This window comes from Nymphaea colorata, chromosome 2 (assembly GCF_008831285.2).
Source record: "Nymphaea colorata isolate Beijing-Zhang1983 chromosome 2, ASM883128v2, whole genome shotgun sequence".
NCBI lineage: Eukaryota > Viridiplantae > Streptophyta > Magnoliopsida > Nymphaeales > Nymphaeaceae > Nymphaea > Nymphaea colorata.
Window position 1 is genome coordinate 18,909,988 of NC_045139.1, and position 23,793 is coordinate 18,933,780.

General features: G+C 36.9%; 1 protein-coding gene across 11 annotated transcripts; it reads right to left on the bottom strand.

Moving 5' to 3' along the window:
• Positions 1-971: 971 nt before the first annotated feature.
• LOC116248243 (DNA mismatch repair protein MLH3) lies at positions 972-18,823 on the bottom strand. 11 transcript variants are annotated; one of them, XM_031620917.2, is made up of 26 exons: positions 18,665-18,823; positions 17,812-17,845; positions 16,497-16,548; positions 16,284-16,331; positions 14,834-14,988; positions 14,700-14,757; positions 12,365-12,422; positions 12,109-12,201; positions 11,876-12,041; positions 11,731-11,746; positions 11,431-11,654; positions 10,354-10,432; positions 10,180-10,263; positions 8,539-10,005; positions 8,337-8,427; positions 8,184-8,269; positions 8,028-8,098; positions 7,744-7,944; positions 5,843-5,887; positions 5,696-5,749; positions 4,951-5,057; positions 4,651-4,699; positions 2,858-2,917; positions 1,768-1,840; positions 1,497-1,582; positions 972-1,399 (listed from the first exon to the last, which is right to left on the bottom strand). In XM_031620917.2, the coding sequence occupies exons 5-26, from the start codon at positions 14,861-14,863 to the stop codon at positions 1,220-1,222; spliced, it is 3,378 nt and encodes a 1,125-aa protein (XP_031476777.1). In that variant the 5' UTR covers positions 14,864-14,988; positions 16,284-16,331; positions 16,497-16,548; positions 17,812-17,845; positions 18,665-18,823; the 3' UTR covers positions 972-1,219. The 11 variants fall into 11 exon arrangements, 10 of the variants coding, with proteins under 10 accessions (XP_031476777.1, XP_049932102.1, XP_031476772.1 ...); XM_050076145.1 differs by having other exon boundaries at positions 14,885-14,988; positions 17,712-17,845; XM_031620912.2 differs by having other exon boundaries at positions 17,712-17,845.
• Between the last annotated feature and the right edge of the window lie 4,970 nt (positions 18,824-23,793).

A 23,793-nucleotide genomic window follows, 5' to 3' on the forward strand; every position in this document is an offset into this window, starting at 1 on the left:
CTCAGGACAGTTATTGGTTCAAGATTTGCCTTCTTGATTAGTTACGCCGCAAAAGATCCATGGTTGCGTCAAGGTGCTCCTTTAGCCATATACGTATATGTGTATGCAGGTACTAGATGTTAGTACCTTTTAGCTAAAACTTTTTTTTTAAAAGAAGAATAATTTATGTTCCTTATCTCGCGAAGAAAGTTAAGGAGTTTGATATTTGGAACACATTCTTTTGGCGTAATCTGGTGGAGGTTTGCGTGTCCTCAGCTTGGTTTTGAAGACAAATTCTACGTGCATTAGAAGCACCTAGGGATTGATGTTTCACATTTTTGGAATTTACGTTTCACAACGCAGTCGAATTTATCGGGATTTTATGTGTTCCCATGAAATTAGCTTTGATTTAAGATGATACAATATAAATTTGAATTCGACCATCTGCAGTTATAGATTGGAATTGGAATTCTTTTCATCTACTTATAATAATGCAAATCATATTTATAGGGCTGTGAAATCCACAAACCTGTGCGCGCCCGAGTAAAAAGCCAAGTCGATAGACATTACTATTGCTACCATGCCTGATGTTAAGTTTTGTTGTTTCTTTTTGGCCAACAGAAGCACATAAACGAGACAAGCAATGATTCCATTAGTTGTCCCCAATTCAAATTGATTATGCCTACTTTTCTTCGGAGAAACACGGATCAGCATAATGTGGCAACTTATTAGCTGAGAAACGGATTTTGAAAAAATGGAACTCGAGCAAATATTTCATTTGAGCGGCAACATCTATTCTTGATCCAAAAACGGTCGTATGTTTCCGGATTTTCTAACATAAGCCAATTTGCCTTTGACAACTTTCAACATCTAGTTTTACTTGTCATTTTGGAAATTATCTGATGTTCCCGATGTTGGTAATGTCGAGATACCTTTTTTATGTAACACAAACAAAAAGAGCGGAACTCCAACCAAAAATGATTTATCCGTTACTGAAAGTAAAAAACGATCACACCGTCTGAAGTTGTATATGTTGATGAAGGTTGAAAATCACTTCAAAATTCGTGTGTGTCTGAAAGAGAAAGAGAGAGAGAGGGAGAGAAGTTCTGTGAAGGCACAAAGCACAGTGATTTATTGACGGAGGTGAAAATGCAATGGGAGCATATGTACAGGGCTTTACAAGGAAAGGAAGCGATCAAATGCAGCAACTCTATCGCTCTTCAAGGGAATGAATTTTCTGTCAACCACAATTTCTTGCAGCAGCTAACCGTGCTTTCGCACGTTCAAGACTTGGCTCATAACGACGTAGCCCATGCCATGATTCTGTTGCGCCACTGCCAGATGAGTTCAGTCTGTTTAACTGCTCGTGTAGGGCTTCCAAGTTAACTAATGGAACAGTTGTTGGCCTCCCATGAGCGCACTGCACAAGGTGAGAATACAATTGCTCCTCGCACAAAATCTACAGGCCGGGGAGAGAGAGAGAGAGAGAGAGAGAGAGAGAGAGAGAGAAAGAGAACCTGAAAACAAAGTGAGGTTCGCTTCAACTCATCCACAATGAGAGAGCACTCTGAGGGTAGTAACGTGTCACCAAACATTATAGCACCTTCATTTATTTTGCATCAAAAGAGCTTTCAGAAATTGCTACCGTTAAAAGTGCTGCAAACTTGTTATTCAACAACAAATACAACAGACAATGCAACCGACCATGCAGGCAGACATGCACATGCATGTCCACATTAAGAAGTGCCTGCTGAAGACTGAAAAGCATGAAATAATTAAAATACCAACCTCTGCACGCTTTGTAATTGAGGATACGAAGAACAGCAGGTGGGATTGATGAGGATCCGTCTGTATCAACAAGCTGAGCAATTTTATTGTCCCAGTAGGGTCATTTGAAGCATCAGTACAATTTTTAAAATAAGGACAAGCAACTAGTTCGATTAAGCACTTCAAGAATTAAATGCTATAGATGAGAAAAGAAGCAAATTGTACCACATAAAATTTAGCATGACAAAAAAATAGGCGGTTTAAAAATTTGGTGCTTGTCGACAAAAATACTAAAATAGTTAGATAATCTTTTCTGTTTATGCATCTAGCGTTTTTCAAGATGGTGTAGTTGATTCACCACCTGACGAAACTGAAGCATTTAAGTGTTATTTTCATTCACACCTTTTAGAAATTAAAACTTGTCACTTAAACTCCACGATGTTCCCTAGCGACATAGATAAAGCTTTCTAAGAAAGAGATTGCTGAAAGAAATGAATAAAAGAAGACATACTTGGTAAAGACGTAGATAATGAAGCTCAGAATCCTAATAGAGTAGAATGGATACATTTCCATCTAAAGTATATCACATTGCCAGTAAAAGGGTTGCATTGTCAACTACATGATCAAAACCAATCTTCATAGAGCTGTAACTTCCATTAAGTGTGCATAGCAACAAGCTAACAATAAGAACACTTTGAGCATCTGATGAGGTCATTTAACATTTAAATATAGATCGCTGTTTTCTTTGTTTACTAGAAACCAAGCTTCTTAGACCAGCCATTGTCCGTATAGTGAAAGTCAAATATTAATAAACCACTTGAAGGTGAAAATGTTACAAAGTCCATTCGATAACAAATTACACATTCTTCCAGAACTATGAGAAACAAAGCAACTTCATATGGACAATTTGCATAGACAGCCAGCAAAACGTTAGAGGCTTGAAAAGGCGTGCACACGGGCACTCTCCCACTGAAGATGCCTCATGAAACAATTTCCTATCCTGGCATAAGTACCTTAACTGATAACCTCAATTGTGCCATGAATACAATGAACGCTGCGTTGTTATAATGTACATTATGGCAACAGGCTTGAAAAGATGAGAAAGTTTTACCTGATCCAGAAACTCTAGTAGATCTTTATCAGACAAATTGATCCCCAGTATACAAGGAACCTACAGAAATTTAAAACAATAAGAATGTTGTATAATAAATAAAAACACAAATTTATCCTCTTAAAAGTTATACCAAAATTGATATAATTTTATATCACATGGGTGCCAGTATTGATGTGGACAACAGCACAAAGCATTTTAAAAAACTTGGGGCATGGGGAGACAACCATCTATATATGTGTGTGTGTGTGTGTAGCAACAATAAGATTTTAAACAAACAAACACATATATTCATTTTTTGTATTCATAAAATATAAATTACTAAAAAAACCAAAATATACACAAAAAAGGAAAAAGAGTGCCCGTGTGCACGCCTAGTCCCATACAGCACATGTGTCCAATAATGTTGTTCCCTCTCTTGTTTTCTTCCTTCTCATTCTCCATTTCCTTCTTTTTCATCCTCTCATTGCAGAGAGAGATGTGGCCGCTACCAGAGGAATTCCATTGCTGTCTTGATGGATGAGTGCCATGCTGGCCCTGTTGACAGTTCTTTTTGTGTGTTTGACCATCGAAGACTATCACTGCCTCGCCAAAGCCCGTTGTCACTCACCAGAGAACTTGAGAATAGAGGAAGAAGAAGAGCAGGCAGCAGAGAAGAGCGAGCAAGAGAGAGAGAGAGAGAGAAATGTGTATATGTGATGAACTTTGTTTGCATGGATGTATGTGGAGAAGGGGCGGGGGGGGGGGGGGGGGGGGGGGTGGAGAGAGAGAGAGGAATGGTGTATAAGAATGCAAAAAGGCCTACATGTCAATTCCATTTGTTTGTCAATTCCACTTGTTTGACACAGAAATTCTTAAAAAAGATGCCGAAGCACAATCATATCTAGACAAAGTTAAATGAAGAAGAAAACAAGTACATACACTACTAGCAATTGAGCTGTTGCAAGGTGATCCCTAGGATGCAGGACCATAAAGTAAACTTCAATAAACTTGGTGTGTTTGAACGTGTTGAAGGCAAAAATAAGGAAGATGGACATGACAGTAGTCAGGCATGGCAACTGGTCAATGCACATCACCCTATATCGACCTAGTCCAGCATATTTTAGGAGCTCAAAGATTGAGGCTGATGCCCGCATGTAAAACAAAGCTGATGTTTGTTTGCCATGTATAGTGGAAAGAGACTGAGTGAAGTATATAGTATATAGAAAATGAAAATAAGCAACTAATCCTACGGACAGCTAGAAAAAACTGCGGGTTTCATTACAGCTTTGATTTGATTATATAGAAGTGATTGTGTAGATTGTACGGGGAAAATCTGTGAAGGCCCTTGTCATTTACAACCAATAAAATGTCAGAGTGAACCACTAAAAGATTATTTGTATACATCTGTAGCAATTTCAATAAAATGTTCTTGTTTATCAGTAAGTGGATAAACTTAATAAATCTCAAGCTACAAAAACTAATTGCAGAAGGCTGACTGTTTTATTTGATAAACTTTACAACAACTGAAAAGAACGTTATGTTGCATTCAACTGTTTTTTCTCCTAAACAAAAAAGAAAAACAAAAGGCCCCAGGGACATGCTGTATACTTTGCTAGCCATCCACCTAATAGTTGAAAACCACAAAGGAAAAACAGAACCACAGCAAATCATTAATATTCCATTTTGGAATGTTATTATCATGAAGGAAAATCTATCATTCCACAAAAAAGTGAGTGAAAGTGTTAAAAATAACAAAAGAGCCTGAAATTCAATTATCAGAATCTGTCAAGAAAAGGAAAGTTTGTTCTTACAGCAATAAGAGTAACTTTGACAGCCTGTTGGTGGAGAATGTTCAGGTTCCTGCAGAAAAAATGAAATGCCCTTGATACATCTCCATGTACATATTCTATAAAGCTAGATTGGTACTGCATCTTTGCATAACCTCTGCAATTGACCACTTGATAGAAAAATAAGAAATAAGCAAAAGGAACAAGAGATGACACTTTGTTCCGTGAATAACATTTTATCTAATAAAATTGTTGGCCAAAAAGAATTAGGAGGAAGCAGACCAACACCGCAGAAACATGAGCTAATATCATATAGGCAGCTACCTTGTGAAGGAGCACATGTTTTCAGCATGGATATCACATATCCAGCCCCATCGCCGTATTTGATCAGTATAATTCTGCAGCAGTTGGAAGCCAAACTCCGGAAGCACCTGAATCGGCACATCAATAGATAAATGAATGAAGCACATTAAAAAAATAGGAAAACAGGAAAAATGTTGTCAACGTTGCCAAACAGATATGAGGATACAAAATAACGACCTTTAAGAACATGGATACAGGTAATGTTTGAATGAGTTTATCCCAGGGAAGGATCCACCTTTAAGAACATGGATACAGGTAGTGTTTGCATTAGTTCATACCAGGGAAGGATCCATGCCTATGGTAATATATGAGGATGTAATATTTTGATTGACAAGTGTTGGAATCACTTTGAATCAGTGGACGGACAAACACAACCATATGAATGAGAGAGAGCGTTTTGAATGACATGGTGGACGAGAGGAGATAATTTGGAATAAGGGGAAGAGGGAATATCTCTCTCTCTCTCTCTCTCTCTCTCTCTGATCTACTGTCTGCAATGATCAATCAGGACTCAAAGGTGAGGATTAAGACTATCACTATTGCTAATACCAGAGATAGACAAATAGACAGAGAGAGAGAGGATGAGAGATAGAGAGAGGGAGAGAGAGATTCAGTTGGGTAGTCCTATACTTATTGGAACACTTGAGTGGCATACCCATGTGACATGTGAAGCACAATCTTCAAATAGAATGAGATTGGGACATACCAGCTCTTTCCCATACTCCAAGTAAGAAATACTCTTTCCTTTACCCGAGAGTACCTGAGAAAGAAAGCCCAAATTGTGAATTCACTTTATATATGAAATCAAAATAAATTTTGTTATGTGAACAAATCCAGGTATGTGAAAAAGTACATTTTGATGAAGCTCCTCCAAACGAATCCGCTCGTCAGCAGCATGCTGAAAAGCAAAATTATTATTAGCTAAAAGTTCCACATATATGCATGACTGGAAGATCAAATATAAACTGAATTCCTCACATATCCATTAGAGGTATTACATTTATGGCATATCAAAGAAACTTCTTTTCTTCAGCAGGACATCATACAAAAGCATGCAGCTACCATGAAAATCAATGGCCTAAATTGCCACAAACATTTTATCCTCAAAAGTCATATTTTTTAACAAGTCAAAAGCAGCTAGGAATATAGTTTTGGGGACGTCGGCCAGGTTTTCCTTGAGTATTAAGCAGAAAGTTTGCTTTCGTCACAAAACTCATAAATTCAAAAAATTGAGAAGTATACAAAGAGTAGTAGAAAAAGAAAACTAAAAAGCTTCTTACAAAAGCATCAACAAAATTTAAATGATAAAAGAAACATAAACATGTTTAAAATATATTACAAAATGGTTTCCAAAAAAATCACAACTATGGTCATGATATTCTATGTCATATGGGTGCAAATGCAGCAAAAATTGTGTAAATGCATACATACATACATCCATAAATTGTAAAATAACTTTTTTCATAAAAAAACAAAAAAGAGAAGGTTTAAAAGTGAAAAAGAAAAGAACCCTAATATCTATGTAGAACATCTCTTATTGTCTCTTTCTCTTTCTCTCTCTCTCTCTCTCTCTCTTCTCCTCCCTCCCACCCCCACACCCCTTTTCTTCCCAAAAATTGCTGTGGATGCTATTACCCTCCCCTTCAGCAATTTCTCATTTTCTCATCCTCCTTGTTCTTCTTCTTCCACTTCCATCCTTTCTCCCTTCCTTCCTTCCTACCTTTCCTCCCCTGGCCTCATCCTTCTCGTTCTTCTACTTCTACTTCCCTCCTTTCTCCCTTCCTTCCTTCCTACCTTTCCTCCTCCGACCTCATCCTTCTTGTTCTTCTTCTTCCTACCTTTCCTCTCCCAGCCCCACAACCCTCACCCCCATTACTCACTTCTCATCCTCCTCGTTCTTCTTCTTCTACTTCCCTCCTTTCCCCCTTCCTTCCTTCCTTTCCCCTTCCTTCCTTCCTTTCCTCCATCAGCCCACTCCACCCCCCCCCCTCCTCCTCCTTCCTCCATTTCTCACTTCTCATCTTTCTCGTTCATCTTCTTCTACTTCCCTGCTTTCCCCCTTCCTTCCTTCCTTTCCTTTCCTCCACCAGCCCACCCCACCCTTCTCCTCCCCCTCCTTCCAGTGCTGCCGCACCCAAGGAGCACTTTCACCTGCATCAGTAAGGATGCAGCAGGCTAAATGGTACATCATAGGTCATTATTGGCAATCAACAAATGATTATATCCAGAGAGATGTCACACCAAGCCAAGCAACACGTTATGTTGTTGTAAGAAGGCAAACGTAATAGAGCTTGAAGCCCAAAATAGCTACAATGCCATTCCAAACTTGCATTGTGGTCCTTCCTGGAATCCGCAGAAACTCCCACTCATGACTCCTTAGATGTTCATACTTCATATACATCTCACAATAGAACTTTTGGTGCCACCTGGTTGAAAGATGATCTTCTGCCTAATCATGGCTTAATATCTTGTTTCTCTTCTAGTCCACATCTATCATCCATGTGCCATGTAATTTTTCCAAAACCTATTTCTCAATATCAGACTCAAATTGATAGCCATTACAAAATGATTATCACTAGCTTAAGTTGGGAAATCCGTCATTTTTCAATCTTTCTCATATATAACAAATTTATGCATGCATCTTAATGGATTAAATTAGTTTTGCACACTTCAGAAGAAAAGGATCACCACAAATAGACAGGAGTGATGTCCACTACTACAATCGACTATGTTGAAAGAGCAAGGATAAGAAACCTGGTCAACAACAGCAAGAACTCCACCAGCGGTAATTGGGATAAATTTTCTATCAAGCTGTTGGAGGACTTTTGCAGCTTCAAGATAATCCTTACTGATAGATTCAGGCACCAAGCAGCTACCGGAAAGGTACAGCAATCCAGATGATATATTAAGTACACCATCCAAGCAGTCAGATGATGCACTGTGCTTATTTTCGATCTACAGGAAAGAAAAAATTGTTAGACCACAAAAGGATTTCATTTAGCTTTTTCAATAATTGGGTTTGTTGGTCACGGACTAACCATCATAACATCATTGACAAGATCCTCTTCGGACTCAGGCTCCCCATTCCTCCACTTAGTGGGAAGAGTTCCTGCATTGGTGCAGAAACAACTTTCATAGAGCCTAAGCTTCATGCTTATGCACGGAACTTCCACAGACAAGTTAGCAACCATTACCTTCAATGGCTTCAGTAAAAGAACAATTCCCAAGATACAATTTGCGTTTATTCATGTTTGTGTAGTGTTGCTCATCAGTGCATTTTCTGAATAGAAGATCAGATGAGACTCTATAACCAGTAACCTCAATAAATGGAAGCCACAAACTTTTACCTGATATATGGATGGCCGGTGCTTAAAGTAACCTGCTTGACCACCTCTGGAGGAAAGTATTTCTGCTCCAAGCATTTCCTTCTGCAACATGCTGCCAGAAAACCCAACCACATTCTCCTTATGAACAATTGTTAAAAAGAAAATGTATAAATGTACCTGCAAACATAAAATTCATGCATGATTGTGACGTTAAGGTCTTGACCTGCAGTTGCTGCTGGAGGACTGGTCAAGACAGAGAACTTCCGCTTGCCAGGATAATGTGGTGGAGCTGAGCAACTTCTCTTTGTCCTCAGTTTAGAAACATAATGGGTACACTCATTATCCATATGCTCAAGTTCGTAATACTGAGACATTGGTTCTTTTTGTTTGTGTTCAGCATGAGCGGAGCTATATCTATCACCCTTATCCTCACCATTATGGTTTAGTGTCCTATCCCTTGTCTTGTTAACAGAGTAATACTTTTCAGAAGAAGCATTCTTGCCAGAAATCAATGCACTTCCCCTGAAACTTTCAATGTTGGGCCCAACATCAAACCAGCTCCAAAACTCTAAATCTGCACTTTTACTACTTGAGTTGGGTAACCAATCTTCATTGAAACTATTTTCCGCTAGTTTGTGAGTGCCAATTGTGCCAATTGCATGTTTTGTTTCATTAAAACTCCTACACATGAAAGATCTATGCCCATATTCATCATGTAGATGGTAATTTTTTGTGTTCAATTCCACATTATCAGAACATAAAGAACTATGATAATGTTTCACTTCAATAGTCTCATACAAGCCGTCTAAATCATTGACATGCTGAGATGATGCATCAGGCGATTCCAGGCTATAAGTTTGTTTTCTGGAGTGTCTTTCTCTGCGTGGATAAGAAAAATCATCTCGAAACATTCTCAAACTTTTAGTTGTCTGATCATCCTTTGTCATGTTGAATGATAGCAGATGAGATGAGTTCTGCCCTTGCAATTTTTTGTTCCCAAAGAAATCAAGATTTCCAACACAAGACTCAAGATGTGCATAATCATTTACTTCAGAAAATGAAGGCCATTCCATTTCAGTTCTGGAACCATCAAACTGTCCCTCAAATTTCCTGTGACTTGAAGACGTCCGTGATTTGTTTGGCATATCCTCGAGACATGTGGAGGCTGCTGGAATAGCTCGTTTCAGTCTCTTGTTCTGGTTTGATTGCAAGGCGAATTTTCCGTTCACTTTTTCATAATCAGATTGCTCATGTCTTGATGCCTTACGTCTTCGTCTCATACTATCACTATCTGAATCAACATGTGATGAACATTCTGTCCATTTTAATCTTGATATATGGTGTTTCTCAATGCTCTCATCTGCCCATTCCAGAGGAGATTCCATCATCAATGACGCATTAGAACTCTCACATGACAAGATAATATCATTTTGCCATATATTTTGAATTTGCAATCCATGATCTGCATCACCAGCACCATACCCTCCAGAAATCATATTTTTAGATGTGTGAGAACTTGTGCCTGTAATCACTTTCTGTCCTGGAGGATTCATCAAAACTCTCTCATGGAATGATGGACTTAATATAGATGTGGACACGAAGTCATTGAGAGGGCTAAGATAAGACTCTGGTTCATTATGGTGGTAAACCTTGTACCTTTTTGCCATGGCAGTGGGGTTCTCTGATGCCTCTGCAATTCACCCATATCATACAAGCTTGAAAAAATTTCTAGACCACATAATCGATAATATTTGTTATCTATTTGCTTTGTGCACACGCATGCATACAAGCTCCCAAGGTTTGTGTAGATAATATGTATCAGGACACAAAAAATCAAGACACTACAGAAAAAAAAAGATCGTACCTTCTGAGGTGTTCATAACACCATTATTTTCCTCCAAGTTTGCCTTGCTAAGAGATGTGTCATCCTTATGAACAGAGGATTCTCCTGATAGATGCAAACAAAATGTCGAAGAAGTATCACTAAACATTTGTATATTCGTTGTTGAGTTCCCCATATGTTGAAATATTTCCAAACCTTGTAGAAGATGTTCCGTCGATTGCCCCCAAAAGTGCCTCAAAGCAGCCTCAGTAAAGGATCGAATAGAAGCCCAGTCCTGAAAGCAACAATTACTTGAAAACAGTCAATAATGAAAAATGCACATTCAGCAATAAAATATAAAATAGTCCAACCAAAAAATTGACACCTGGTAACCATGCATTCAAACAATAAACATAAAAAACAAACAGCTCTGTCAATTACACCACAAAACTAATCTTCCATAATATAGAACAGAAAAGCCGAAGTACACTCCATGATTACCAAGTCTACCTAAGAACTGCATAACACATGGTGAGGGCAATAATGACTAGCTTGTTGAAACCATAGGAACGTCTGTGTCTGCTGCCATGTTCCTCTTTTATTCTTTCCTGCAGTCCTTTCCTAAACCATGAGCAGAAACGATTTTGGGGATTAAGAAACAAAATTATTTCCGGTATTGCTCCTCATTGTTTGGGAACTAATTGACAAAACCTGGATGAAAACATAAGGGGGAAAAAATAATATTATTCATGCATCCAATCTCGCTTTGCTTTGCTCTTGTAGGCAGAGTGTACACTCTACGCTCGTAGTGTAGTCTACTCGCAAGCCAACGTCATGTCACGAGCAAATTTCAAAGTCAAGGTCCACGTACATGTTATTCAAAGTTGCGAAAGGTATTAGATAGTTAATCCTATTTCCTGAAATAAATAGAAGAATTCATATTCAAATATGAAATGGTAACACTATCGATTGGGCTTTTGAACTATCCCACATGAATACTCCCTTTTAAACTCCTGTACCATCCCTTGTATAGAAATTATATAGCAAACTTAATAAAAGTAGTCCTGTCTCAAATCCTCATCCACTTGGCTTAAAATATGCAAGCTTAACTGTTCACAGCATGACGTTCTCATTTTTACTTAAGAACGCATTTAACTTTGTGAAAACAAATTGGACAAATTTACAAAGAAATGCATTGATAGCCATGTGGTCAGCGCGTATAAATAGATGGCTGATATGTTCAAGGATCCAGCATAGAACAAATAAAATCTCCTCCAGAAATACAAAACTCACCTTAAATTTCAAAACTGCCTTTGACGATTCATAAGAAATCATGTAGCACGATATTGGGCAACATAGATTTAGAACATATGCTGGATATGTTTGTTGAAAGGGAAAGGGTTGCTTCGTTCTATTTCCGCATCTAAATTTATTTTTCCAATTTAACTGGAAATAAGCTGTCAGGTTATTGAGAAGATGATGAATCAGACCCTTGCTGACAAACCGTGTATTGATGTCTTCCTCAAGTAAAGGATAGGCCAGATGAGTAGAATCAATGACACCATCAACTAGACAGAGAAAGACAATGGATACAGAAAAATTGGAAAGCCTGCAAAAAAGCTGTCACTAGCTTAGCAAGGAAACCTGCCAGGGTTTAGAAGGAAAACTAAAAACTTTTTCACCATTTGCAAAAAAACTTTTTCACCATTTGCAAAAGCATTTTGCAATTAGGATTTACCTTTGTTGAGAAACCAAGATTCGGACTGGAAAGATACCCCAGAAGCTTCAATTCCCCTTTGGAGAAATCAACCATGTTTAAAGTAGAAGAAACATCTGAACCAAAGTATGCAGTGACTAGTGGTAGGGGCGATCGAGAAGGGTGAATTGACAGTAACTCATTCTCACTGCAACATATTGATAGAAAAATTATAAAATGTTCACCATACCATGTAACGCATAAGCAAAAGTTACCTGCCAATGTCAACCACTTTAAAGGCAACCCATGGCTGAACAAGTGCGACATGAAGCACACATCTCTTGATCAAGTTGAGAACCTTCTTAGATCTTCCATGTAAGATCCACATGTGAAACAGTACAAGTTGTGACTTGTTAAAACTATAATACAATAAGCAGTGTACAACACAATACAGTATTTTGCACAACCATATGCTTAACCAAATGAGCAGAAGCCCAAATAGCAACCCAGAACTGTAAGACTCATGGATACCTGGTCAACAAGTATTTCCTTCGAACTGGTTGCTTGCGATATATCTCATGACATATAACTACATAATGACAGCAGTTGTCAATGAGGATACCAGAAATAACACACAAAATCTAAAACACAAAAATTCTATGGTTACACATGGTGATTACTTTACCTACTACATTGCTTCCTAGAGTCCTCAATTCATATGTTCATGTTTGTGCCTGGGAGGGAAACCATATAGATATCATCTTATAGATCTCTATATGAATTTCACTGCATTTAGTTGACACGTCACCTAAAGTGTCATGCATCTCTTAACACATGCAACATGACTGCCACAGCAGTTTGGAAAACATTGGGTTTGGGGCTGTGCAAAATGCATATATCATGGAAAAAACATTTACACTTGAGGGTCTATCAAGTATGATTTCAACCCAAATCACTACGTCTTCACAAAGCATCTCCAGGGCCCATATGACCAGTGGTAGGCCTGGCAAGGTATTAACCATAATAGGAACAACATAGATGAAGTTCACCTGTTTCGACTTATCAAAACGCTCCATGATAGTCTATACCTTTCTATGGTCCTGGCTAGCTTAAATTTCAATACAATCCATCTGCACCTTACAAATCATTTTTATAAGGGGGAACATGATGAGACTGCCTAAGCTTAAATCATCGTAGATATTTTATTTCATCTAGCATAAAGAAACATTCACGATCTAGGTGCGTTCACATTTGCTTTCCATTTGTAAAAGGCACAGATTTGACGGATGAACCATTGTTTACAAATATTGTTTTCGGGTATAAAAAGGCAAGGTTTTGTCGGGTATAATACAACAAAGTTGTTTTTCTCAAGAAAATCTCGGCAAATTTTAAAAAAGTTAAAAAACTAAAAAAAAAATGTGAAAATAAAAATTTGGTAATTAAAAATATAAAAAACGTGAAAAAAAACAATAAATGAAAATAAAAATAGAAAAAATGTGAATAAAACGTAAAAAAAAAAGTGTTTTTTTTCGTATTTTTTTCATTTTGGCATTTTTTTCAAAAAAACATGTTTTTTCCCAGTTTTTTCGGTGAGACTTGTTTTTAACATTTTTTCTCATGTTTTTTTTCGAATAAAACTTGTTTGTTGTGACAATGGGATGAAGACATGCCAAGAACCAAATACAAAAAATTAGAAACAGTTACTTATCTCAGGCCACTGATATGGAGACACAAAACCAAACCACAACCAGCAAGTGTGCCTTCTCAAGTAAATATGGCACATGAGAGAGAGGAAGAGGAGAAAGTAAAAGTGCCAAAACAATCAGAATATGACATGGAAAAATACCCTCCTCAAGCCACATGCATTCACTTGTGAATTGCACTCAATAGCTGACACATACAAAGAACAGAAACCGCAAACAATTGTTTTCTACAACTCAACAGAACCATATTTGCTGAATACCATATATAATGGTTGACCATTAGTCCATCAAAGACTAATCCACACCCTTAAATGCACATAAAATTAACTCAAGATTATGATAGAAGTGAACATCATAATTTAGAAGCAATTTTGTGATACATGTGCATCGCATTCATACTGGCCAGATCTAAAATAAGATGTGAACCTTGATATAGCATAAAATATTACAAAAAACATAAATTTTCTTTGGAAATACTTTTTAAATCTAAAAGAATGGGGGGGGGGGGATCTAAGAAATCATATTTCTTAAAAATGACGTTGACTACAAACTAAGGCTACAATTTCGCATGCAAATGACAACGAACTGAATAAAACATAAAAATGTGCAACAACCAAAGGCATGTAAAGCATGTGCTAGGAGGAACCTGCAGACTTCCACCATAAACAGTCAATTTATCAACTTAAACTGTTGGCGCGACCTATTGAACACAAAATAAATAAACTTTTGCATCTATGACTTCTTGAACAACTTTGATTTTCATTTTTTCCTTTTTTTAACTTTAGGGGTTGGAAAGGCTCCTAGACAAGAAAACCACCAAAGCCTTATCCTTTGTGCATCTAATCAACCACAACTTTTTGTCCTGTAATGTGTCAAGATTATCTGTCATGACAGTCAGTGTTAGCTGCAAGGGAATGCATACAATTTAAAACCTAAGAGAAAAAGCACTTTCTGGGTGTTTTGAAGGTTTAACATTGATGCAGTACATGTTACACCATATACAGGACTGCATTTGCAAATAATACTAAGTAGAGACAGTTACACTCCGGAAATAGTCACAGGCTGTATCATTGGTTCCTCTATAGAAGCAATGAGTATATTATGATAAGGAACCACACATACAACATTGCAAGAAATTACAACTGACAACACCAATGGCCTACCTGTAGTACCAACTTCTTGCCTATTGTCATCAATTTCAAGATAGACGCTTTTACCATCCTGATTCACAAACACAAGAACTAATCAACAAATTTAAAATTTCAAAAAAACTTAAAAATACTGTCAACTAGCAGACCTTAATGACTTTACGGTATCCATTAGGCATTCCACAAACTTTTGTACTAACTTCTAGCAAGGAGATGTCAGAAAGTGAACTCAGTGTTTCTCCTCTAAAGCCCAAGGTTTCAACCCCAGCATTAGTATCATCCAAGTGATAGAGCTTAGATGTTGCTGCAGCAGACAAAACAACGATTTCACAATCCAAGAAAACTCACAAGGAACTATCCATAAAAATATGACAGTGAATAGGATAAGGAAAGACTAACTATCAAACGAACAACAAACATGAAACAAGGCAGTGAGATCATATAATGAAAGTGAGAACACAAAATAATGCTTTCAATTCAAACATTACATGCACTACCAAACCCACAAAAATTTATGATTTATAGGAGAAGCACTTAACACAAGATAGTAGTAAGAACTGGCTTCAGCAGGCAAAAATGCAGAAGTCACAGGTCAAAGTAAATGAGAGCTATAGTCCTGCTCCTAGATTAGGAAGGAAGCATAGAAGCTCAAAGAAAAAATAGGAAAGACAACAAACACGAGCAGCTGTGTTGAGGCATGCACCACAGTAGTTACCTTCCACACCTCACCCTACCCCATATTCTTTCTTTTCCCTTGTGCTTCACTTGTGTGCCAAATAATGATGTCTAACCAGTCTATACTCTATACTGAACAGTATGATAATTAATCAAGAAATGCAAAGTCAAAGTGGGATTTCCATTTGCTTTTGACTAAGCTAGTAATGTGTATTTACAATCAAGCTCGTATCAGGACTTCACAGTTCATACATATTTCCTGATCTTGGGATCAAAAAATAGTTGCACAATCTGAAGACAAACAAAGAAGCAAGTGAAATTTTTGGTCAAGATGAACATTTAAATTTTAAACTCTACATAATCTGAGAAACTAACAAGATATTTACAACTGAATAACTGAAATATGCAACTGTATCTAATCCATTTTCTAGAATGATTTCATAAAGAAAATATATATAGAACATTCTCAAGACTGATTGTAGTTCTTATAGCTACACTCAGGATAGGTGTGTCACTACTGGAGGAAGAAAACTGCTAAAAACAGTTTTACGAATTGACAATTTGCAGTTTTGTGAGTTTAAATTGAAAGGTTGAAATGAGTAGGTTTGAACTTAAAAAGTATCCATCTGTTTGGTTGAACGAACCACCTCTCGAATGCTTTAGAAAGTTCAGTCAATCGAATGCTGCTAACAGTTAACATACAAAACTAAGAATAATACATAAATAGGTCTATACTAGTGGTGTGCATGTATTAAAGTAACACAGACATATGAATGTATATATCCATTCCTTGATACAGGATTTATTAGGCAAAGAACCAAAAGGAATCAGTCAAGTCATTTTACTTCAGAAAGCAGCTCTTTGTGTTTCCATATGTACCCAAAAAGGAGAATCTAAAAAGGAATTCTACAAAGATCAAGGTACCGTTTCGTTCACCAAGGAGCAGTAAATCATTCCTTGAGATTCCATGTCCTACAAGAACATAACAAAAAGCCATTTAAGATGCAGGTACTTCAGATGACTAACTGAAGGATCACCAAGGAAGGATATGGAGGAGGGCATAATTAATGCTATCTACAATAAAGCCAGCTCTTCCCATTTGCCACGTCACCAGTGAACTGTTATTTTGTGACTCACCATTATCATCCACTTTTACATAGCATGAAGCAAGATCTAGAGAAACATCTACCTGCATGCAATACCATTTGCAACACTCAAAAATCCACCGGATAATTTGAATTTTGAAATAATGCATATTAGTATGTTGCAGTTTTCAAAAACACCAAATTTCTAAGTATATGAACTATATAAGCTCAAGATTTATAATTGTAAATATCATAAATGTTACTTTCCTTTGGAATTACATGTCACTATTGGAAACTGGATGGAGGCTCCTCATCCAATAAAGAAGTATCTTGCCATAACTTACCCAAGAAATTTGCAGGAGAATCTCTTTGCTAAGAGACAGGAGAACTAACTTCCATTCCTCAACTTGACCTAAATTTAAATTATATAGGAATGATACTAGGGATGACACAGAGGGCTTAAGCCTAGTAGGGCATTAAGTTACATGGAAGTCACATCATGAAAGGAAGAAGAAAATATGGTAAAGTTGACAGAGAAACTGGGAATTGAGGTACATTTACCACAAGAACTATTCCTTGCAACAATCACCCATGTATATTGACAACAACCCAGTGCTTCCAAGCACTCCACATTGTTCCATGAACATTCACAAACATATGACATTTCTAATAAAGAAAAGTTAGAAAACGATAATTCTTCTCTCTTGAGTTCTCAGCAAGTATATTTTATGTGGCCCAATATCTTAATGCATCTTGTTGCATTTTCATTTTTTTTTTTTCTCCATTATCCTTGTGATGCACCAAGGTATTAAAATCTGCAAGCTTCTTGAACTATCAAGTTAGATATTATCAGACTATGGCTGCGACCTTGTTCTAATATTAAGGATACTTGAAATTGTGGAAATTAGCACTGCCCACTTTTTAAGTAAAAAACCTAGTAGTAATAAAAGTGAATGAGGGCCTTCTCCTCCTGAGTCACAAGCTGAGAGTTTGAATGGTCAAAGCTCTCAAGTCTCAACCTCAAACCCATTATAGAGCCGGTAGGTATTGCCATAGGGCCTTATCCAGTCCTGAAAGCAGGAAGCATGCAAGCATAGAGAAGGCCATCTGAATCTTTGTCGGAGCATAAATATACTCCAATACAGGCTCCAATTCCCATCCATTGGAAACACTAAGTACACTCATCATATGGATAACCAATGCCCATATAAAAAGAAAAGAAAAAAAAAACCTTGATGCAAAAAAGCTAAAAGAAATTAACCGCCACCTTGGTAGATCCTGCATCAATGCTATTATAGATCAATTCCTCCACAATTCTTGTCAAATCAAACAGATACACGCCTGATTGTAACGAACTATATACAGACCTTGGCAACTGCTCGATACGCCCCATTTCAACAACTGTCCAGATGTAAGTGATGGGAACTAATATTAGATTAAGCTTGTCCAACTAAAATTTACGTACAAAGGCTATCGTGAAATTGAAGCAAACAAAAGCTTAAAAGAAGCAAATATCTACTATTCTCGAAAAAGATGGCGCTCTCAAACGCAGAGGATGATATAATTTAGGAAGGCATGTTACTTAGTTCCCAGAGCATCCACAGCAACTAGCCTGTTTCAACTACAGTCGTGCTCAGAACATAAATCTTCTAACTAGAACAATGCAATTGCAGATGCAACTGAAACAATAAAACAAGTCGATCTTGGAAGCGTGTCTTGCATCCAAAATTAACAATGGAAGCAACTACGCTTCTATCATCAGAACACTGAACAAGAAAGCATACAGAAAAGAAAACAACAATCAAAGAACATACACAATCCCTATACGGAAGTTTGAGTGACCAACAGAAAACGAATCAACTCCTAAATTGGTAGCAAAAAATCGAACATAAGTAGCCGTTTTGTGTATGTATTATGTAAAATTTTGGGTTCTTATCCGTTCTGAATGAACTCGACAATGAAGGAAGAAGAGTCGAAGAGGATACTGGGTAATGGCTATTCCGGAAGATGAAGAAACACGACGGGACCAGTTAGTGGGCACACGAGGAATGAACTAAGACGAGTCACAAAGGCAATTTCCGAAAAAATGAAGGAAGAACGAGCCACGGAAAAGAATCCCGGAAATAGGTCTGGAAAACGGATCATGAAGTGAACTCCGGAAGCGAAGGAACTTCGGAAAGTAACAAAGGAATAAAAAGGAGAAAGAAAAGAAACGATTACCTCGCTACCCAAGAGAGCACGAGTTTCGGGGATTCATCAAAACTCTGAAGTATGTTGGCGCCTTGCCAGTTGCCCCCCGTATCAATTTGAACCCACCCGACCGGCAATGGCGGTTCTCTCTCTCTCTCTCTCTCTCTAATATGCGCATGCGGAGCATCCAAGTTCGTTACAACCTCTACTCCGGGTAAAGCCCATTTTACAGCCATAGGGTAGCAGTTAATTAAACAGAAGATTTGTGAATTTAGAATATGTTGTTTGGAGTTATCTTTTTGGTATTTTGTTTGGTTTTCTAGGCCCAGCATTAAATCAAAGAATGCAAGATTTCATGCAGAAGGATCCATATCTGCATGGCTGAATATAAGTTTATCCAGAAGATCCAAACAACTAGATCCAAATTCATAGATCAGCTTCTCCTCCATTCAAAACTCAAAAGGTCATCTTGTAAGACGCTTTTAGAACCTGAAATCAAAATTTTTCCCTAGTTATTTTGTCCTGCTTCTTTGCTTTATTTCATGTTTCATGTCCAGTTATTACCTTCAATCACCCTAAGAGGTGTAGAATAGTTAGTTAGACTAGTAGTCATTCAATTCATGTGAGTGTTATTTCTCTAGAGTGCAAAAGTTAGATGTGTGACACTCTAGTTGATGGGTGTATCACTCTCCATCCAAGTCCCGAAGCAGTCCTACATACTAAAAGCAAGTGAAAATGGTCTTCAGTTTCTTCAGAAAACCTCCTCATCCCCTACCTTTAGTTGTCTTTCATCTTGAGTTTCTTCCTTTCTTTATCTTTGTTGTGGCTGACTTCATGGTTTATGATCTAATTAGATTGGAGTTGAGAGTTTTTCCAATGTCAAATTGGCTTTAGTGAATTCTCCCCCACTTAGAGGAGCGTCAACAACCCAGCCACCCTCACCCCCCTTTTCTCCTTCTCTTTCTATCGGTTAAAGAAACTAACAATAGGAAGTCCATCATTTTTACTGTTTAGCTGACCCCAGCATTGGTTCCCTGTGCATGCATTGCCTACTTCTCTCAACTTTGGTATCTTCTCTCAATTTTTGAGACAGATTCATAATGTTTACGTTATCAAAAGCTCCCTAAGGGGCTGTTTGTTGACGATAACATTCTACTATTGTACTATTAACTTGTCCCAAAAAATGAGGCAAAGTCAAAGAGTATTATCACAAGTGTTCTATGAATCTGTTCCATTTCTTGGATTAGATTAATAGGACAGTAACAATGTGTTACACTTGCCAACAACCACCTGCTATATTTGGTTTACTCTTGTTTCATGTCTTGGTTGATTCCTTTGGTCAGGCCTTTCAATGTAATTTTTTAGTGGAGAGTAAATTGCCAACATAGGAAACATCCTTTACAATGCTGTAGTTTACCACTTTCCATGACATTCACGGATTTTTTGGCTGAAACCTTTTATTTTCATTTGCTTAAGTTTAAGTCTGACATGTTTCTTGAGCTTTTTTTTTTTTTTTGCACCCTTGCATTGATGAATCCTTAAAGCTGATTTATGATGGCATCAAAATAGACTCTATTGAAGAATAAGACTGTACCCCTTGACATGCTCAAATAAATTTTGCATTAAAGAGATCCATACTGTTGGTTGAGGCATTAATTTGATGCTTAGATGGACATAATTAAAGCAACATAGAATGTGATTTCGGGTGAGCGAGAGGGTCAATCCCATCGCCCAAAGCGAAGCCCGAAGGCTCCCCCATTCCCCTTGCCTCGGGGGTCTTGAGCTGCGTCGGTGTCAATGATAGAACATGACACCCTTCAACTTGGATGTCGTGTTCTACCACCTTAAGACACAGGAACATAGCGCCCACGTGAATCGAACTAGATATCTGCCTTTTACAAGTCTTTAGCTCTACTAACCTCCTACTTGCCCGAAAGCTGCAATAGTAGGCGTCTATCAACTAAAAATAAACAATTCTCTCTAGTTGGATATACTAGTGGTGATCTAATGGTAAGAGAGGGTTAAAGGGTTCGAAAATTTTTATAGGGGCCTAAATAAAATATTCAGAAATTTATACACTCAAATTTTCAAATTTTATAATTTTTTTTTTTGGTGGTGGGGGGTGGGGGAAACCTCCGCCCCTGCTAAAGAACTCAATGCATATTTTAACAAAAATCTTTACCAAATACATTTTTTATGTTCTACCTTGAAGTTTTCACTAATTGTTGTTAATCTCTCACTCATGGAAAGTTTTCGCTAATTATCTAAGCACATAACAAGTAGCACCTATTACTGAAATGATCAAATTATTTTCCTAATTTCATTAAACTGAGAGTGCATGAGAAGCACCATCTAATCCAAAAACCAGAATGGTACTTGTGACTTATGATGTATAGATCTAAGTGATTCTATTACCATCAAACATCAATATAGTTATAGTTATTAGTAGACAATGAGTAGAGACGCTAAAAAGGCTAGAGATAAGGAGAATGTTATGTTCTTAGATTACATGATCCTAGAAAATAGGTTCCAATAATACCAAATTTATATTTCAAAAAATATAACGTGATTATTAAATAATCAAACACTGCACATAATCACGTCATGTTTATCTAAACAAGAACATGATGTTCTTAAAACAAGTATTCTAGGAACATATATTTTCAGAGCACAATATCCTTCTTAATATGCTCTTTAAATATCTCTACACCAACGTATAGCATAGCTGGTCAGGCAGGTGGCCGGTTGAAGGTGTATTGTCAATTTGATTTATATAGGTGTTACTTTCTTTAAACTTCAAATGGTGAGATCGTAACACCCATTGTTAGGTGTACCGCACCCCATCTAGGTCCTGATGCTGCCCAAAACCTCGAGAGCAGGAGAAACATGCGGGTTGTATGTTGTTAACCTCTTGCTCACTAAAAATATCTCTACATCAACAATCCATCATTTTTTGTGCTTCTTTTTTGGACATAGTATATAAGCAAGATAATGTTAGGTAAAGCCCCTATCAAACACCATAGCCAGGTGATGTTGATCAACTGGATGTGCTTCCATAGAAATTAGCATAATCCACACACCATGGGCAGCTTATAAAGTAGAAAAAGCCATGACATACAAGGAAAAGCAAGAAAGCTAATAAACAACAAGAAAAGTATATGTGGCACTTTGTTTCCTCTGAAAATGAGTTGAATCAGCCTAAGGAATAAAAAAAGAAAAAAAAAAAAAAAAAACACGCATGTTTTTGTTGTTTCATGTTTTTTTTTTTCAGTTTTTAACTACCAGATTTTGGTATTTTTCACCTTTTATTTTTTAAATTTCTGTTGCCTTTTCTTTTCTTGCCGAAAGATTAATTGTTTTAAAATTTGCGAATCTTTTTTTTTTTTCTTAAACAACTTTGACGTTTTATACGTGTACAAAAACTTTGTCATTTAAAACCCGAAAACGATACTTACGACTATCAATAGAACTGAATAATTCATCACATATATTAATTTATACATGCATATATGTTAATCATATAAAAACAAACATGCATGTGGACCTCCCGTGAGCCAAGCAAGACTTTTCACGTCCGGCCAATCTATATAAGAAAAAAAATAATTTCAGAAATAATTCAATTTCTTAAGAACTGTGAGAGAAGCTTCCTCTTAGAAGCCCCACGAGCAATAAAATATGGAAAAGCAAGTCCTTCTTTAGTGTTCATCTATATAAATCTTGTGGTCTTAGCGATAAATAAAACAGCTGTAGCAACTAAAGGAACTTTGAGATCAAAGCGATTGACAGTGGATTAGTGGACCAACTAAAGACCAATTATTGAAGGAAAATATAATTCTTTAAAGATTTGGCAACTTATGATCTTCATTTCTTGGGTCATACTTCAAACAAAGAATAATCAGCATGACAAGCAACATAAAGTTTTAAAAAGGGAAAAAAAAAAAGGAAGTGGGAGACAGGTTCCCATTTAAATAGAATTTTCGCTTTTCTGGAGCATTCTTCGGAGGCCAAAAAGTTAGATTTAAATTTATAATATGGATGCTTGGAATATTATCCAATACGCCAGTGCATGATGATGAGGAAATAAGTTACTAATCAATTCCTTTGAGCGGCACCCCAAAACCAAGATAAAAACCAGGTTTTAAGCAAAATATCGTGTTTTTAACGGGGAAGTACTTCAATCCACACTGATAAACAACTAAATAGGGATGTGCATAGTTGTGTTGATTGACGTGGATTTCTTAAACTTAAATCAAATCAAGGAATTCGATCGACGTGGGTGGAAGAGGGAAGAAAGGATTAAATAAAACTTCCATGATCATCAACCCCCACATAAATTGTCCGGTGGCGAATAAAAAAATGCATCATGGCAGGTAAAACTAGTACTTAATTTTTTTTTCTTCTAATTAAAATCTAAGCCCCGTCTCATTAGGTAAATGCGAAGACTTCGCTGCCTATAAACTATTATATTCCTCAGGTCTTCGATAACCCTTTCTTTTCCTAACTCGAAAACGAAAGTTTTATAAAAAATAGTTGGTGATTTTGAGGGAAAACATCAATATACATGTGAAAAAGAAAATTAAACCGAATAATAAATGACCATAACAGCCCTCTCCATCATTTTCTATTAAACGGTTACTTTGTAACGTTCGAGGAATAGAGAAATAAAATGAATAGTTTGCGTGGTCATGTTTATAACTGATATGATATGATATGATATATGTATATATATACACACACACAAAGGTAAACGAAAATTGTCTTAGTTTAACTTAATCCAATATAGTTTTTCGGTAATAAGCAATCATGTTCTTTTGAAACGGAATCATAAATATGGAACCATGTTTTTTATTTTCAAACAAATAACACGATAACGTCTATCAAATTATGTTGGATCCTTAGTCACTAGTTCTATTATAGGGTTTTTAAAGAAAGACCAAAAGAAAGGAAAAGGTTATGGGGGCGTTTGGTTGACACTTTCTTTTAAACCCAGTTTTGTAAAATCTAGATTTTATGAAAACCAAGTTGTGTTAATGAGCTTTAAAAACTTTGTTTTGTTGTTTGGATGATACATCCAAAAAACACGTAAAGGTTTTTCCCTCTTTTTGACAAAATCAGGTTTTGTCAAAACTGGGTTTGAAGAAAACTCAGTTTTGGTAGCA